The following is a 17,499-nucleotide window of genomic DNA, read 5'->3' as shown; positions in this document are numbered from 1 at the left end:
AGCCGAGAGGACAGAGGAAGGAACGCGACGAGCGTATTCAAAAGTTTCGTGCGGCGCGGCGCGACGCGGCGCCCGGCCGGATGGGAAATTTGGGATTCCGGCGTCGGACCGTTTATCCGGGTGCTGATCTAACTGCGAGGGTGGAGAAGAAATTCGTTTGTTCCTCGACCGTGCATACGTGACCGTGGGCCCGGTATCGACTACGAGGAGAGATAGGCGAGCGGAGCCGAGCGAAGCTGAGCCGAGCGCGTCTTCCTCGGAAAACAACCACCGTGCCACGGTGAAATGTATTTTCCCATTGTTCCTCGGTTTTCCGTGATCCGCATATTTTCTCCGGTCTCCCCGAGCCCCACCCCGTCCCGCGCCACCTTATTTCGCGGGACCCGTCTCTCCGTCTAACGAGATTTCCCTCCGCCGCAAAGAGAGGACTCACGGTGGCTCGTTAAAAACTTCAGAAGCAAGCCCGGATCGTATCCAATGGGATATTCCCCGAGATTCTCTTCTGGACGTCGATCCCACTGCCGCTTTTAGCGACCGACACAATCGGGCCTTTGCTTTTATAAGCGGAATTAGGTTAGTCTCCGGATGAAAACTGCTTCGGATATGCCTTCTCCATTTAGCGATCCGCGGCTCTTTATTTTGTCCCTCGTCGTTTTCTGGGTTAACGCATTCACGCCTTGCCGGAGAGCAGCCAGAAAATGTCTCTGCGCTGGAAAATCAGATTCAGATAATTTCACAGATGTTGCTTGTGCGTAAGGATACGTTTACGTCGTAGCAGCGACGATAGTAACAGCATTAACCCTCTGGGCAACAAAAATATCTGCGATATTTGAGTGGGATAGAATCGTAGTGGCATAAATCACATTTTTCTCATTATGAAAGACAAGAAGTGTTGTTGTTCACTAACGAGTGTATTGTTTACTGACCAAATTTATTGTCAAGATCATTTAGAGACAAGTTAATTTATAGTAATTTTATAATTTAACATTTCACATTCTAAGACATAAGTCAAAATTTTCGAAAATTGTCACTAACCCACTCGTTTGAAGCTTAGCTATTTAAAATATTTTATAAATATTTCATTCGCGAAACGTAAACGTGTACAAAATTTGGAACAGTTTTGCGATATTTTGTCAAGAACTATTAAACATTGCTAACAAGAAAAATAGAAATAGGAACCACGTGCTACACGCAAGGGTTCATCGGAGGAAAAATAACGAAAAATCTCTGCGATATTTTTCAAACGAAGGTGCTATAGTAACTTAATGAATCCAAGGTTTCTCAAATATAAGTGATTCTGGAGACGAATTATTATTCCAACAAAACCTCGATTATTCGTGCTAAGTAGAGTGACACGAATATTCGAACAATAGAACAGTTGCGAAGTCAGACATAATCTTTATTAATTTATGCAGCAAATCGTTTATGCACATAGATTGTTTCAGATTGAGCTGAACTACATGTGAAGCGTATTTAGATCATCTTCAATAACAATTGCATTACTTGCTGCTTCAACGTAAGCACTACCATATAAAACAATAGAAAAAAACATGATATCATCGTTCTCATCAGCCAAATAAAACAATGCGGACGAGAGAGCATAATTTTTCTCAACTTTCTAAAACGCTGTATCGTAAGATTAAATATTTCAAGCTAGTTTCGCCGCGAATGGATCTCCACGAGCTATACACGCGATCGCATGTATTTATTGCTCGGCGATCGTCGAGCCGATTTGTCGGGAAAAGAAGTAATTTCACGTGAAAAACGGGTTGTCCGCATTGTCATCTCGTCCGGAGGATACGCTTAGAGCAAAATTCGTAAGAGCGTTTTTATCGGCGATCTGGTCGACGGCAGCGATAAAGCGTTCTCGTGCGTGTTCCGGGTCCCTTTCCCTCTGTTCGGTCTCGCGCCGCTCCGGAAGATTTTCGAGCTGCCGAGAAAGCTCTTTGTGCGCCGGCCCCGAAGAAAGCTTTCTTTGAACGATCCTGTCTCGTCGCGTCGAGTTAAATGGTTGTACCGGGGACGCAAGAACTCTCCTCTTTGTGTAACCCCGAGGGGGTTAGTATAATGGAGAGCAGAGCGCAGCATAGTTGCGAGGAGCATCCGCGGCTGCAGAATCGAGAATGTCACGGTCGTACTTTAACCCTCGTCGTCCTTCGGCCCGTTCCTCCCCATCGTCGCGTCTCGTCGGCCGGCCACCAACTTCCACCACGGCAACCTTGGATTTTTAAAATTGCGCTCGAATCACCGTTAAGCACGACACTGTTAGGTGACTCTCGAATTAAGGTACGGCCACTTAAAAGCAAACCCGTAAAGCGACGCCCACGCACCGGCGTACTACTACCTGCTGCATGTGCACTTATGTGGCGCGGCTGCATCCTCGGCTGCATCCTCGTATGCATCGCCGCGCCGCGCTGTGCCGCGCCGCGCCGCGCGCCGGCCAGGGGCGCATCGAGCTCTCTCGGTTTCTCCTCTCTCGGCGTCTTTGCAACCCGGCCCGGACAAACTTCTTTCGCAACCTTCCGCCGCTAAATAAATTTAATGGCCGCTAATGTCTTCCGCTGGATTTATGTTATTAGCCGCGCACGAAAATTACAACGAGGCGGCGCGCAGCCGTGGATGATTTAAAAACCGTCGGTGCAAAGTTATCTCCCGCGTCGATAGCCCGCCCAGATTTATTTCATTGCTAATAGAACCCTATCCAGATTCGCTTGGACGATCGGCCGCGGTCATTAGCAGTTTTTAAATCAATTTGTGTGGCCGCGCGGCGCGGCCCAAGAATAAATCGTCGTTGTTCCCCGAGTGTTTTATACTTTATACGAATCGATTACCCGACCTGGTCGCGTGGAACGCGAAACAGAAAGCAACCGACGCGCGGCGGAACCGTGCAGCAATGTTCATATTTTCAAAAGGTGTCATTCGTCTTGCGTTAAGCCGTTGCAGCCGCGTATCTCTTGTCCGGGGTTTAAGAAAAGGAAAGTCATTTGCCATCGGAACAAGTTATACGACGGCTTCGACGATAAAACGAGCCACAATGTGCTTGAATTCAAGAATTTTAATCACCGCGATTCTGGATGGGTGGGGAAAATGTATGGGAACTATTTGGGACGTGAAATTATTAATGATAATGGCCATTCTTTGGTAGACAAAAAAACGAATGATTCGTGCGGAGAATATTAATCTACGAAGGACCGCGTCTCGATTGAAAAATTGGTTTACGGGGCGTGACCAAAATGATTGAGCTGTGGTAGACCTCTCAGCTGCGTAGACCGCTTTGTTATGCATTTTATCGATCGCGCTGTATACCCGTTTCTCCAGCGAATCCTCTAACATTATTTTAAAATGTCTGAAATTTATGTGCACGTTCTAAAAAAACTACTCAGCTACTTTAACCTGTTAACCGCGCAGATTAATTATTTAAACCGTGCATATTTTATCGATCACACTATGCATAGTTTGCTTCAGCAAGTCCCCTAAAATTACTCTAAAATGTCTAACATTTACTTGCACGTTGCAGAAAAATTGTAATTCAGGTACCGAGCCAAATGTACTTATTGTAAGACATAAATTGTCGTTTCTCCACATCGAGTACACTCTTCGCAGCTAAGAGCTTGAAGTCGGATAATTCTGGAACCGGTACGTCGATCGAAAATTAAATAATTCGAAAATTCGTGTATCATTCGATCGTCGCGTTTTCATGGAGCGTTCTCAGGTGTCATGGAGGTTGCGTTCACCGATACGGCCCTGCCCCCGGCGCACACGGGGTGGCCAGACAGAAAAATCGCGAAGGCACTCGAGCCTTCAGTCGGGTGCCACGAATAAGGGCCACATAAAGACAAGTCGTAAAACTATGATTTACGGCTTGTCATTGATGCGTTCGCTGTCCGTCGAGGCCCGGTACACCCTTTTCCTCCAGTTCATCATCGTCTCCCTCTGCTCCCTCCTATTATCTTTCTTGCGGCCGACCCCGGGGCCCTGGTTCTTTTGTTCCTGTTGGTACCCCGGCTCGCGCAAAGATAGTCCACTGCCGATAATCGATTAGCCGGTTAGAAAAAGAGGTAGCGTATCGGTATCGGCGGAATTGGCGCAGGGGCGCGACCCCACGGTGCTCGATTGCTTCTGAAAATGGGACAGGAATCGTTTTTTTACTCGAAACCGTGCTTCAACGGCGGGTAATACAATGAAATATAGCTTATTTATCTTCTTTCTGAATGCACGTTATCATTTCTGTCCAGCAATGACGTGACGTCAGTATCAATTTCTACTTTCTTTCTTTCTTTTTTATTGTTATACTTACGTGATTCGTTTTTAGAGGGTCGGACGTTATGCAAAGCGCTGTTTATGGCTTTCGAATAGAGATTGACTGAATAGAGATAAGAAACTCGTAATAACTCGCAGCTATTTTTAGATTTTGCGAATGCGGTGATAAGCATCGCATTATGTACGACAAGAAAGAATTTATTCTAACAGATACCGAGGGAGTTACGCGCCAATGCACAAATTGAAGGCTACATCACGATTTTCATCTATTATTTAATTCTTCTATTATCGTAATTATCAGTTTTTAAACGATTTAGAGCCTGTCAATGTTAATGGAGGAGATACATCATTGTGAAAATCCGAGTCGTTTTCACTGTTCAGTTAGGCAACAATAAATCGAACGACGCATCAATTTTCCACTTACAGAACGATCTTTCTTCGCCCATTCTTTTTCTCATTTCCTAAGAAAATCGACCACTGTGCGACGTGCCCCCATAAACGCACCCGCGAATGCCAACGGGGAATGAATTGCGTCGGACGAAACGAGAGACGAGAGGTTTATTATTCGTTCGTTCTTGCTCCCCGCTCGGTTACCGATGCCGATCGTTATTCAGGGGCCTAAATAGCTTTAGCTACGCTCCGAATCACCACTTTGCCGACTGCTACGCGCTCGCCACGGTTTAACTGTGCCGTAATTTCTCGTGCCCTCGACGGAACCGGCCGCGGTTCCAGACAACCCGATCGCCACGGCCACTTTCGGCCCGTATCTTTTCACCGTGTACTACTGTGTACAGAACCTAATGGGCGCCGGTCCACCGGCGTGTATTAAACGCGCTAACGTATCATTGTCATAAAGCCGAATTAAGATTATTCGAATTTCTGGCGCCTCCTTCAGCCTCCGGCACGAGCCTTCGGTTGACCCTCGGACGATCTTTCGTCAATTTGCCGGCTCGATCCTCGATCTTTCAGGTACTCGAACAAATTCCTGCGGATTTTTTAAGTTTTTCGGAAGTCACGTGGAACGGAGTCGCGTTCGAAAGAGCACTCGAATACTTGATTCTGCACTTCTGTTTCTTCGGACAATGATTCACTTCTTTCATTGATTCTTTTCAAATCATTTCTGTGTGGTTCTTTCACTATGCTCTCACTTTCTTAAATGTGGCTTGCTGTGTTTGCTGCTTTTTAACACCAACTTTACGGAATCATTAATTTTTTAACTTATGACTATTCAGATTGTAAAGATACATTCACGAGTTATTTATTCAATATATGTGTTACTTGGGGCAAATATTACAATAACCCTTGTTAAAAATCAGAATAAACTTATTGTCACTTTTATAAACTAATATAAAACAGCTGCTTTTATTGTTCTGTAAATCTAGCGTTAAACAAAAATATACGAAACATATGCAACACAAAAAATATTCAAAACAGAAAACAAATTATTAGAATTGCCTGATCATGACATAAATTTCCGTCCATGTCCGGTTGGTTTGCCTATTTTCTAAGAAAATCATGCATTCGCATAAACATCCGCAGTCTACCGATAAGATATGCACAGTCTAAAGAATTCGCCTGCACAGCGAAGAGGTTAAAGAGCATCTAGAAAAAGAAGAAAGCACCGATCTTTGGATCCACCTAATCGCAGTTTGGAGCTGACTCGAGGATGCCGTGTCGAGCCAGCATTAAGTTGGCCTTCGGTTTTCGACACCGATCGTGATGCTCGACACGGTGCTAGTAGCAAGCGAGCACAGTGGCAACAAAATGATTAACGTAGCCGATCGCGTGACGGCCCCGCAAGAAACCCTTTCCCTTCGGCAGACCTTTTCGGCGTTCTCCCGATGGTTTCTTCTGCTCGGCGGCGTGTTGCGCGCTTGGAAAAAGGAAATCCTCGCTCGGCGGAATATTAACGCCTAAGGATCAGCCGTTTTTCTGGTCGGGCGCGAACCTAGCGACCTTGCGGCGAGCAGACTCGCCTCTATTGTCCTCGAAACGTGTATACACGGTGCGGTCAGTGGGTTATTTAAAGTTTTAACGCAGCTCGGCCTGCCGGCAAGACGGTTACGTTTAATGGCGTCTGCGGTTTCCCATCAAACTTCTCCCAGACCCGTGCCACCTGGAATCTCGCGCGCCTTCTCCTGGAATACCGCGGCTTACGCCCGCGCGTCCAGGACCCGATTATTCATAGAAACTCCCCCGATCGTTTCGATCCGTTCCGATTTCATGCCGGATCTCGCTAGCACGATAATCCGAACGATTTTCTTCGCCGCCTCGTTCCTCGACGTTCGGCTACGGCCATTTTTTACGATTTGAGTGCTGTCTCTCACGCAGAATTATTCTGCCTGGAAATCGTTCAAGCGTCGAGCATGTCGTATACCAGATCCTCGCCGTCACTAGATCGCAAATTTTATGCATTTGCTGGATTTTGCGTTGAAATGTCCCTCCCCCCCCCGTGAAAGAACACGGCGAGATTGTTTGTAACAATTGTGAAACTGCAAAATTTCGACGAAACTGAGACAATACAAAACTGTGACAACATTGGAGAACCATAAAAGCATCGTTACACCCTTTTTATACCGATTTGTTTAATTTACGATTATCGAGATTGCAAGCACACGTTTACGAAGAATTAGTTAAATGTTTTTTTCGAGCGTATATTACGATTTATTTATTATTTTTATATTTATATATTATAATATTATTATTTATATTTATATATATTATAATATTATTATTTATATTTATATATATAATAATATTATAATAAATAATAATATTATATATTATTATTATTATATATATAATATTATATATTATTATTTATATAATATATGTTTATATATTTTTATATTATATTATTATATATTTTATTATTTTTATATTACGATACTATAAACATAATTTTATTATTTGCAGCAAATGAGATAAAACAGCTGCTCTTAGTGATCAGTAAACCTAGTGTGAAGATCATTCAAAGAAAAAGTGTATATTTTTATGTAGCTTCTGTTTCTGACAATTGACATGACAAATTTTTATTTTGCACAAAGATCCGCTATTTAATGATCGCTCTGGTACTAATGATACTTCCAAGATTAAAAATCGTTGTTTCATAAAACCTGTACGGTAACTATTTCTTGCGTAATTTTACATTCGATTCGAAGAATTACTTATTGCTTCGCGAGTAAATAGGCTGAAGTAGCTGATCCGTGAAAATTTTCCGAACGCGAAGGTTCGAAACTGCGGAAGTATTTTTCCGCGATTCTCAAAAGATTCTATGGAATTACGAAAAGACTGCGTATCTTCGAGGAGATTAACGCTTGAAGACCGCTTTTGCTTGAATTCCCTCTGTCAACGGTTATGTTAGCATGGGCGGTAACAGCTCGAGCCATGGGACGAATACGGTGACTTTTTGCGCGGAAGACGCATGGAAAAGAGCGCTGTCGCCCGAAGGGCCGTAAACAGCAAGCCTGGAGAATTTATTGCCTGTACCTTGACCTAAGGGCTAACGAGTAACAAGGACTATCGTCAGGTTGTTCTTGAATCGGCGATCTTCGACAGCCGAAAGCTCTTTTGTCCCGTATTTCTCGACGTTCCGCGAAGTCGAAGGACAATGATTTATCCGCTGTAAAGTCCTCGTACACGGCCGTACGTCACGATGCCTCGATTAGGATACATTTAAGTCTGGATAACAGATCATCGGTCCGTGTCGTCTCCGAGGAAGCACGCGATCGCGGAGGACGAAACAGAAGGAGCGATAACTGGGGTAGAGAGAAATGTATTCAACTTCTCTTTGATAAGTTTAAATAATCGCATATCTATATTTACAGCTGAATGTGTCGCAATCAAGGTAGCTGTTGACCTCGCGTCCAAGTGTTCCTAAGATAATATTTTTATTTATTGTGACTCTTTAAGTGCTCTTCAAGCCAAGTGCACTATATCAATTAATGTTAGATATAGCTTCTAAAGAAAGCAGCACAGTAACTAACGCATCGAGCGTTAGTGCGCTAAATCACTGTTTTGTTTTTCCATAATCTTAATACGTTTTACCAATGCAATTAACATTGTAATATCTTAACTAGAACGATTTATTTTACTAAATATTGATCTTCACTCGTTCAGTAATTTCTCAATCTTTTTCACAAGCTGTACAGAAAATTTCGCGAATTCGGTATCAAAAAATTGAAATAACTTTCGTCCTTTGCATGTATAATTTTAACAAATAAATAACAAGCTGGATTTAGATAGAAAAATTCGCATGTTTTATACGAATATAAAGTTTGATTATGCTTGAAAATAAACAAAAGGCCCAGTAATTGGCCATCCCACGGTAACTGGTTCCGGTACTCTATCGCGAATGTTGTCGCCGGAAGCGGGTCTGTTCGCGACAGTATCCGAACTGTTTACGCTGCTTGGTAGATGTTTAACCTAGACAGTGGGGCGCAATTAGGAGAGCCGTCGCGTGCCGTGCAGCCAGAGCAGCTGTTTCGCAACAATATTGTTTCCCGTAACATTTTCCGAGCGTCTTCGGCCGGTGTTCGACACAAAGCGAAACTCGGTGTCTAGACAATGTGCTAAGAAACATGGCGAGCTCCGAAACTGTGCGAGTTATGCGACTCAACCCAGCACTCCCATTAGCCCGTCAGCGATCTCGTCTCGAAGAAGAAACGAGCTCCTTCTCATTCTATGAAGCACCTGTTTCTGAAGCTTCGGGTAAATTGGAAATTGCTACCGTAGATTGAAGATAAAAGTTTGGTCTACAGTTTGGTCTCGGTTGGAGCTCCAGATTGAGTTCCGGGGTCAGTCTAGATTGCGGGTCTAATTAGGTCAGGATTCTACGTGTCTTAGATCATGCCCAAGTTGGGGTCCTAGGTTGCACATTAACTCCGTCGATTTTTAATAAAGTCTGTATGACGATCGAGTCTTTGACGAAATCTAGCTTGCAGGTGGATGTTAAATTGGGATCCAGATTGTGCGAGTTCTGTAGACTCTATCGATCCTTAATTAAGATCAGATCACAATCCTAAATGAAATTTAAATTCTATTACTCCTAAACAAATTTATAAGTCGCAATCATCTGGTTCAATATTTATCATGGAAGGAAAAACAAACGAAGAATTTACTCCGCCACTCGAGAACGTTTGATTACTCGAGGCGCAACCACTTCAGTGTCCATTGTCTCCGGCCGTTTATTAAGAAAACTATTTCAAGAGCTACATCGTCGGCTCTTCCACTGAAAAATCAAACCCAATGTCGAGCAAACAATCGATCAAATATTTTCGAGCGACAGCGTGCATCTCCATCTGTTTGCGATGCGACCGAGCGTCAGCTTGCGCTATTCCTCGACACTTTTGTCATCTGCGAAGCCCGTTCCGCGCAAAGCTGGTTTTATCGCACGGGCATTTATTGCGCGTTTCAGCGGCGATACCTCGACAGGGTCGCTTCCATCAATTCCATCAATTCCAATTTCATCAATCGACTGGCCGAGCGAGTTTCGTCGCTTGGCGTCGCGTTTGTACAGCGGATCGAATTACACGAGACGAACCTTTCTTTCGTTTTAAACCGGCAACTTGTATGATAAGCGGTGTCCAAGTATTCCCTGATGCTGGAATTATATCCTCCGTGCTTCGATCATTAATACTGAACGCGAAAATATTTCCATTTCGAGTGAAATATTTATTTTACAACTGTGGTCTGTGGATTTCCATTAAAACATGGATTTCTGAGAACTGAATGAAGAAGTTCGAAGTATTTCGTCATTTATCCATCGTTTTCTCCGTGTAGATGTGAACAAAAGAACATCGAGAAAATAGAAAAAGAAACTTCCACATATAAACAAAATAATAATAAATATTATTGCTATTATTATCATTAAGTTGATATTTTTTGAAAAATATAAAGGGCTTTTCTGCCAAATAAATTAAATTCAATTAAATTGAATTAAAAGATTCAACATTTCCTGTTGACTAATCTTGAAACAAAATTTATTCCTCCTGCCAGAAGTTTTATTATATTCCAAAGAAAATTAAGCTGAATTCAGATTTTACATTTTGTATGTGCTTCGCAAATGATTCGTTCACAGCGAATGCGAAAATTGAAAACTGAACACTTTTTATGAAATGCAAATAGAAAGAATGTTTGCATTCTTTACTGTGAGCTTCACTTCAATTATCCACGATGCACGTCCGAAGTATAGATTCTAATCACACCTTTAGGGGACGAAAATCGCTATACTAGACGCATAATAATTCACAGCCGGATTCATCGTAGCATTTCCCATGCGAGGCTATTATCTCGGCGATGCGACACGTAGCGAGGAAATGCTCGGCTGCGTTCAGCATCGGTCGCGAGACAAACACGGGAATCGCGCGTATGTTTGTCGCGGCGATTATCGCGCTTGTTACATAATTGTGCGGGGAATCAGCGGATCGATACGGTGCAGCTGCGTGTCGAATGGTCCGCCACCCTGAAAGATCGATCACACGCATATGTACGTCTGTTCTCGCGGCGCGACGTTTATATCCGCTCGAATGTTTCGAGCGAAAGCGTTGCGCCGATCGTTAGGACGTAACTTATCGCTGACCGATGGTTAACCCTGCCGCGAGGTTGGAGGCCGAATTGTAAAACAGCGAATTGCATTACGAGTTGCAGACGCCGTGCCGCGGCGTTCCATCGCTCGGGAGAGAAGTGCATAGCAGTCGCGAAAACGCGCGCGACTACGTCATCGATTCGACGCGTGTATCCTGCCGCTTCGACAGATCGCTTCAAGTCGCTCCAAGTCGCTTCAAGTCGCTTCAAGTCGCTCCAAGACGCTTCAAGTTGCTACAAATCGCTTCAAGTCGCTTCAGGTCGCTTCAAGTTGCTTCAAATCGCTTCAAGTCGCTTCAGGTCATTTCAAATCGCTTCAAGTCGCTTCAGGTCGCTTCAAGTTGCTTCAAATCGCTTCAAGTCGCTTCAGGTCGCTTCAAGTTGCTTCAAATCGCTTCAAGTCGCTTCAAGTCGCTTCAAGTCACTCCAAGTTGCTTAAGATCGCTTCAAATCGCTTCAAGTTGATTCAGGTCATTTCAAATCGCTTCAAGTCGATTCAGGTTAATTTAAATCGCTTCAGATCACTTCAAGTCGATTCAGGCCCCTTCAAGGCGCTTCAAATCGCTTAAAATCAATTCAAGTTGCGTCAAGTTGCTTCAGAACGCTTAAAATCGTTTCAAGTTGCTTCAGATCGCTTAAAATCGCTTCAAGTCGTTTCAAGTTGCTTCGGATCGCTTCGAGTAGTTTCAAGTCGCTAGGAATCGCAACGATTCCGGTTCTGATCGGATCATAATGCACTCGTGTGTCGAACGAGCTTTCCGCCGCTTCGCGCCGAAAGCAGATTGTTGGAACGTTGCCATTTTCTCCACCGGCTGCGAACGAAACATTCTTGCAGGATACTTACGAGACGTCTTACGAAACCGGGGAAACGTAATCTCCTATACGAAACGTGATGGGAATCTCGGGCCGCTGTGTTTCACAAACTTTTTTTCTTATCGACGTATTTTTGTGCTGCACTCCGATCTGCGCGGTGTTTCACACGCAATCCACTTTGAAAAACAGATCTCGAAGTCGAAATCTAATGTGAACGGTATCTACAATCACTCGCGAAAAGTATTCGAACAAACCGAGCGTCCGTAGTATTATAATTATTCTTATATTTAACGTGGACAATTTGGTCATCGATGGAAAAGGCGCATCTAATGGCAAAACTCGTCATACATTACGATCATGTCGGTATAAGCACTAATATGTTCGATTCTTATTAATCAGTGAATAAGAAAAAATACTAACTTGTGGAAGAATTCGGTCATTCTCATACGTCGTGCAAAATTTTTTGCCGGCCTCCATTGTCGTCTTCATTATTTATTGTTCATAGCATATTAATCAGGATATCCGTAACACTTTTGCTAAATTGTTTTAGTATTTCACGAACGAGGTACACTGCTTTTAGTGAAACGTAATGAAACAATGGTTGAGGTTTTTCCAGAAATTTTTCTGTAGCAATTATGGTGACATAGTTTAACTCTTTCCATTGTCAAGCCAGAGTGGACATTCACTTCTGCAGCAATACTTGCTTTACGTGGCGTTCCACAACTGTTCTAAATGAGTTAGGAATGTTCTACACATTCAGACATAACTGAATTACGCTATGTTAGAGCAGGATCCAAAATAAAAGAGAAGGAGCACTTTTAATTACACCTTTTGACGTTGTTATTTCAAAGAAAACTACCGAGCTTGCTACCAATGCGACACAGTCATTACCATATTTACCAAGAATTTCCACCTGGCCAGGTTCGACGAATGCCCGCCCTCCGACACGGTCTTCCCTGAAATTCATTTTGCATTAGCTACTTCGGTTTAATTAGATCGTCGGAACGCATCGTGTGAAGAGCAGGATTGCACGGAGACAGCTCGAGTGAAAAATACGTGGAGACGCGGTGAGGCGAGGCGAGGCGACGCGAGGTGAGGCGAGGCCACAGAGTATAAAAGGCTTTTACGAGCGTTAAAAAATTGACATGGCGCGGCGTCTCGGCGCAATTTCTTTATTTCCATTGCGGTAATCTCGTCCTTCCCTTACCGTTACCCGCCGCGCCGTGGTTATAAACTGCGAGTGCCGGGCTGTTTTAATTTCTTCATCTCACCCGGCGTCGTCTGGTGTCCTCCGAGGCGTCGTTCCTTAAGATTCCCACTCAGATATCCGCTGGAGGAGTCTCCGCGCTGCCGTAACGTTGCGATCCTCTCGATTAATATCGTCGAATAAAAAAAGAAAACACAGGAAAACGCGTCCGAGCACTGATAGCGGCGAGCAGCAACGATTATTGCCACCTCGGGTTCGCACAAATGCGGTCCGTGGGTCGCAAACTTGATCTCTCGGCCGTCGAAATGCCGGATATTAACCTGTTAATTGGGTATTTCGAAATATTTCTGATGTGAAGAGTATCGCGATTTACGTCGTTCTTACCAATTAACTCTTTGCACTCCAACGCGTCATTAAAAATTGTTATATCACGCTTATATTATAAAAAGCTAATAAAAGTGTAACTGTTATGCGCGAGTCTCAAGACTCAATTTCATGAAATATACTAAATCGTATAAAATGGAAATACTGTATGTCAGAAAAACTATTTCGAATTCTGAGTTAAAGTGATTTCGAGTTCAAAGGGTTAAACCTAGCGTGACCATATGCCAACACTTTTAGTTTGCATAATTTAGCTTCAAGCGTTTGTTATATGTAACGTTTTTCATATGCAGTAAACTAAGGCTGTCGGGATATGCTGAAGAAAACTGTGTAACAACTAACAGAATATATTTCTAACGAGTACGTTTGCAACGCGAGATTTTCCCTTTTCCGCACCAACCCACTCCCGAAATCGTCACCCAGACTCGCGGCCGCTAAAGCGCGACTGTCGCGTCACCGATCCGTGGGGGACAGAATTATTTATACTTTAATACTCAAAAATCAATTTTTACGCTAATCCATTACAATTTCTTAATTCGATTGAGATTCACAAGAGGTGAGAAAGGTGAAAAAGTGATTGCCTTACAATTTTAAGTTAATTGAATGAAACACCTTAATTTGACGAAATTTTTGAAGCTTTTGGCGCGGTCGTCGAAGCGTTAAATCATTTCGTTATCAAAAAAGAATGCCAAAAATAAACCACCTTATCGCAACGAGCGCTGCGACATGAAGTTACCAAGAAGTATTTAAAAAGAAAAGCAACGAAAGAGAAGCTAATCAAAGCTCACACATTTTCGGTTTCAGATGTGAGCCAGTGAAGGTGGAATCCCCGAGAAGCGCGAGGTCCCCGCAATGGAGGCGGGGCCGAAGCAACAACAGCAGCCACAGCAACAGCAGCAGCCGCAGCTACAGCAGCAGCAACAGCAATCGCAGTCGCAGCAGCAGCAGCAACAACAGCACCAGCAGCAGCAGCAGCAAAATTCGTCGCCAGCCAGCACGGGGCAGACAACTCCGAGCCAGGCGACGAGCCCGCAAGCCGGCCAGGCCCAAGGCCACCCTCAAGGTCAGCAGAATCAAGATGCGGCGGCGGCTGCAGTCGCGGCTGCAACTGCGGAGGCCGGCCCGGTCGAGGAGGGCGTCCTCCTGGCTAGGGTGCACGTCCCGGAGCTTTACGTCAGCAAGTGTCTCCAGTTCCCCAAGGATCAGCTCGTCTGGGACGTGAAGCAGCAATGCCTGGCATCCTTGCCCAAGGTAAGACCCCCGTCTCTTCACGCTATCGTCGACTCACTTCCGACTCATTTCTTCGCGAGAATTCCATTAGCGAACGTCCTTGAGGACGACAGGCTGGATGAGTCGCCGCGGTTCGACAACCTTGTGCAACTACTCTGCGATTGTTCCGCCGCGATAGCCTAATCGCTCCGGTCGCCGAGCTAAGCGCTCCTCGTCCGCCGCTTCCCTGGTCGGCCAAAATCTTCCCGCCGTTTTCGAACCCTAGAAAATGTCCGGGAATTCGTAAATTCTTTTCTTCGTTTCGCTTTTTTCTTTTACAACTTATATCTCTGTGCCCTCGTTGCTGTTTGTTCCTGAAATAAATGGATCACATATGTACGGACGAATAATTTGTTAACGCGTTAAGTGCCGCGTCACTTACATGTGACACTAATTTTCAACCGGATTTTGATATTCATTTTTATACCGATACACCCAATTCTGTTCTTACACGGTTTTAATTTTACACGTCTAGAAAAATAAATGTAGTTTCCTACTTCGCCCGATTTCGTTCGTTTTTGTAAAGTTATTTGATTTCAATTTTAAAGACAATTATTTTTGTTAACTGTAACTTTTTAGATATGTAACGAGGTTCAAAATATTTCGGGTGATGATAGTGATTTTGAAGCAACATTACGCGTATGATATCCAACGATGACCGCGAATAAAGTTATATTGTTTTCACCATTGTCGCTGTTTTTCAATGTTTAATTCCTGAATTTGTGATCACTTTTAATTAACATATGTTATTTTCACTTTGAGAATTGCTTTATCGGTTGTTTTTTATAAAGTAAACTGTGCATGAATGCGCATACAAATCCAATTTGGTTTTTCATAAAAGACTCTTCATAAAGTATTTTTGTATGAATCCTTTTATTTTAGCTATTTCATACAGATTTTAAGGATATGAAACCAATCTAGTGTTTTCCTATATATACGTACACGATGTCTTTTTTTACACCGTTATTTCTGCAACGCATCTATCGTATAAAAACAGAATTGAGTGTATATCGAGCGAACTGGACGTTGCTAGCCTTTTTAGAATGCACTTGAAGCCGAATTTAACGCAAGATTTAAAATAGCTTTTTCCACCCACGGTTTTTCCATTTTATATGACCTAATGCATTTTATGCATATGAAATCGAATGACCCATGAGCGACCCATGCAATATTTAGACTTTCAACAGCTCATTAAATACAAACAAATTTGATTAATAAAATTATTTTGAAACGTGACAACAATTTTTAATGGCGTCTCGGAGTCGCCACTCGAGGGCAAAGGGTTAAGTTTCAGTAATTGGTTTCGTTAATTGAACGACTTTGATGTTGTGGCAATGTTTGGAGTTGACAACGTGTTAAATTAAACAATTTCGGTCGAACCTCGGGATCAGGGGATGGAAATTGTAATCTGAGAAATGTTCGAAAGATCACGCGAGATTCCGTTTTCTGAGGAGATAAAGCCATCGGTGACGAAACGGCAGGGAAACGGCCCACCTCGTGGCCGATCGTGACGAAGACCGATCCTCGGCGATCAAAAGCGAAGTCGCCCGCGAAGAATAGCACTTCGAGGAAATGATCGCGTCCTTGTATCCCGCGATAACCATACGTTACACGTGAAACTGCGGTGATCCCGATCGCAGGCTCGATTCGCGACGGATAATCGGTCATGAGTTCTCTCAAGGACTCGCGTCCCTCGAGCTTTCGCAAAACTGCATACGAAGCGTGTACGAAGCGTACGGAGCGTACGACTCTCCGGCTTACCACTTTGTATGCTGATTTCGCGAAATTGCAGAGAAGTTGCTCTCGGCTTGTAGGCGCAGCGAACGGAGAAGAAAGAGAGAGAGAGGGAGGGAGAGAGAGAGAAAGAAAGAGCACCGGAGGCGAGGCCAGATCGGGCTTCGCGGCTCTCCTCTCCTCTCTCGTCGTTCTCTTTTTTCATCGGCGGTCGCAGGCTGGAGCCCGCGGAAAGTCACGAACCGCGCAGGATTAAGAGATCTCTGCCGCTCTTTCTCTACCTCTCTTTCTCTCTCTTTCTCTTTTCGTCTCTCTTTAACCCGCGAAGAACGCTACCGTGCGCGCTGCGCTTTTGCTCTCTTTAGCCAGACGAGCATACACTCCCGGCCATAAGTCACCGGACACTCGCAACGCCGCAACAAAATGAAACTGTGAAACCCTTTCGAAAGGTTCAGCCCCCGGCTCTCCGACGTTAATTAAAATTTCTGTTCTTTGATTGCGAGAACAATGGCGATACCGCCGCCAACTAATATCGTTTCTAGCATTATCTCTAATGTCCTTATAATGCCGGTGCTTCTCATGCGATGACCGCGGCTAAAATGAATCCCGAAATGCACATCGTACCTTTCGCAAAACGTTCGATTTGATCGCAAACAGTCTTTACAAACGTATCTTTCCTCTTCATATCGATCAAATTACTCATCGAACTTGGAAATCGTACAAAGAGATTTGCAATCTATCGCAGTGTATGGTCGATGATAAAACGTGGAAAATCGATTACCTTTTACGAGCATCGCTTGCCTGGCTTCTGTAGAATTAAAACAGTCGGGCGTGCGGTGACTTATGATCCAGGAGTGTGCACATAGACACAGTGGTTTACGAAAGGAGCGGCAGAATCGAAGGTCCTGTTCGGCTGCAGAAGACGCGGCGACACAGTGTTTCGAGCGGTAGCTGGTTGGACAAAGGCCGAACACGAAGTTGCCGACAGAGAACGCGTATATGTCAAAATCTGTGGAATGACGAACGCGCAATTTGTATTCCATAAAAAACGGCCGAGTAACCGTAAGAGTAAACCGAGTCTACGGCAGACGTTTCGACACGTGAAACTATAGTTAGCGTCTAGCTTCGGAACACTGTGTGACAGCAGAGGCTCCAGGCGCTGTGTTTCGCGATCGCACAGCAGCCCACATACTAGTCGCACCCGCCACTGACAAGAACAGACACGTACACCTGCGCCAGTATATCCCTAG

The 17,499-nt window shown here is 44.1% G+C and overlaps 1 protein-coding gene across 6 annotated transcripts in view; it reads left to right on the top strand.

The window, feature by feature from the left end:
* Nucleotides 1-17,499, top strand: part of Prosap (SH3 and multiple ankyrin repeat domains prosap) — a 310,745-nt gene that overhangs the window by 215,550 nt on the left and 77,696 nt on the right. For all 6 annotated transcript variants that reach the window (XM_076520102.1, XM_076520098.1, XM_076520101.1 and 3 more), the window contains one exon: nucleotides 14,051-14,497. In XM_076520102.1, coding sequence (XP_076376217.1) covers nucleotides 14,099-14,497 — 399 coding nt within the window. In that variant the 5' untranslated portion in view covers nucleotides 14,051-14,098. The remainder of the gene's footprint in view (nucleotides 1-14,050; nucleotides 14,498-17,499) is intronic.

This window comes from Megalopta genalis, chromosome 3 (assembly GCF_051020955.1).
Source record: "Megalopta genalis isolate 19385.01 chromosome 3, iyMegGena1_principal, whole genome shotgun sequence".
Classification (NCBI taxonomy): domain Eukaryota; kingdom Metazoa; phylum Arthropoda; class Insecta; order Hymenoptera; family Halictidae; genus Megalopta; species Megalopta genalis.
This window is presented reverse-complemented; position numbering and strand designations above follow the sequence as displayed.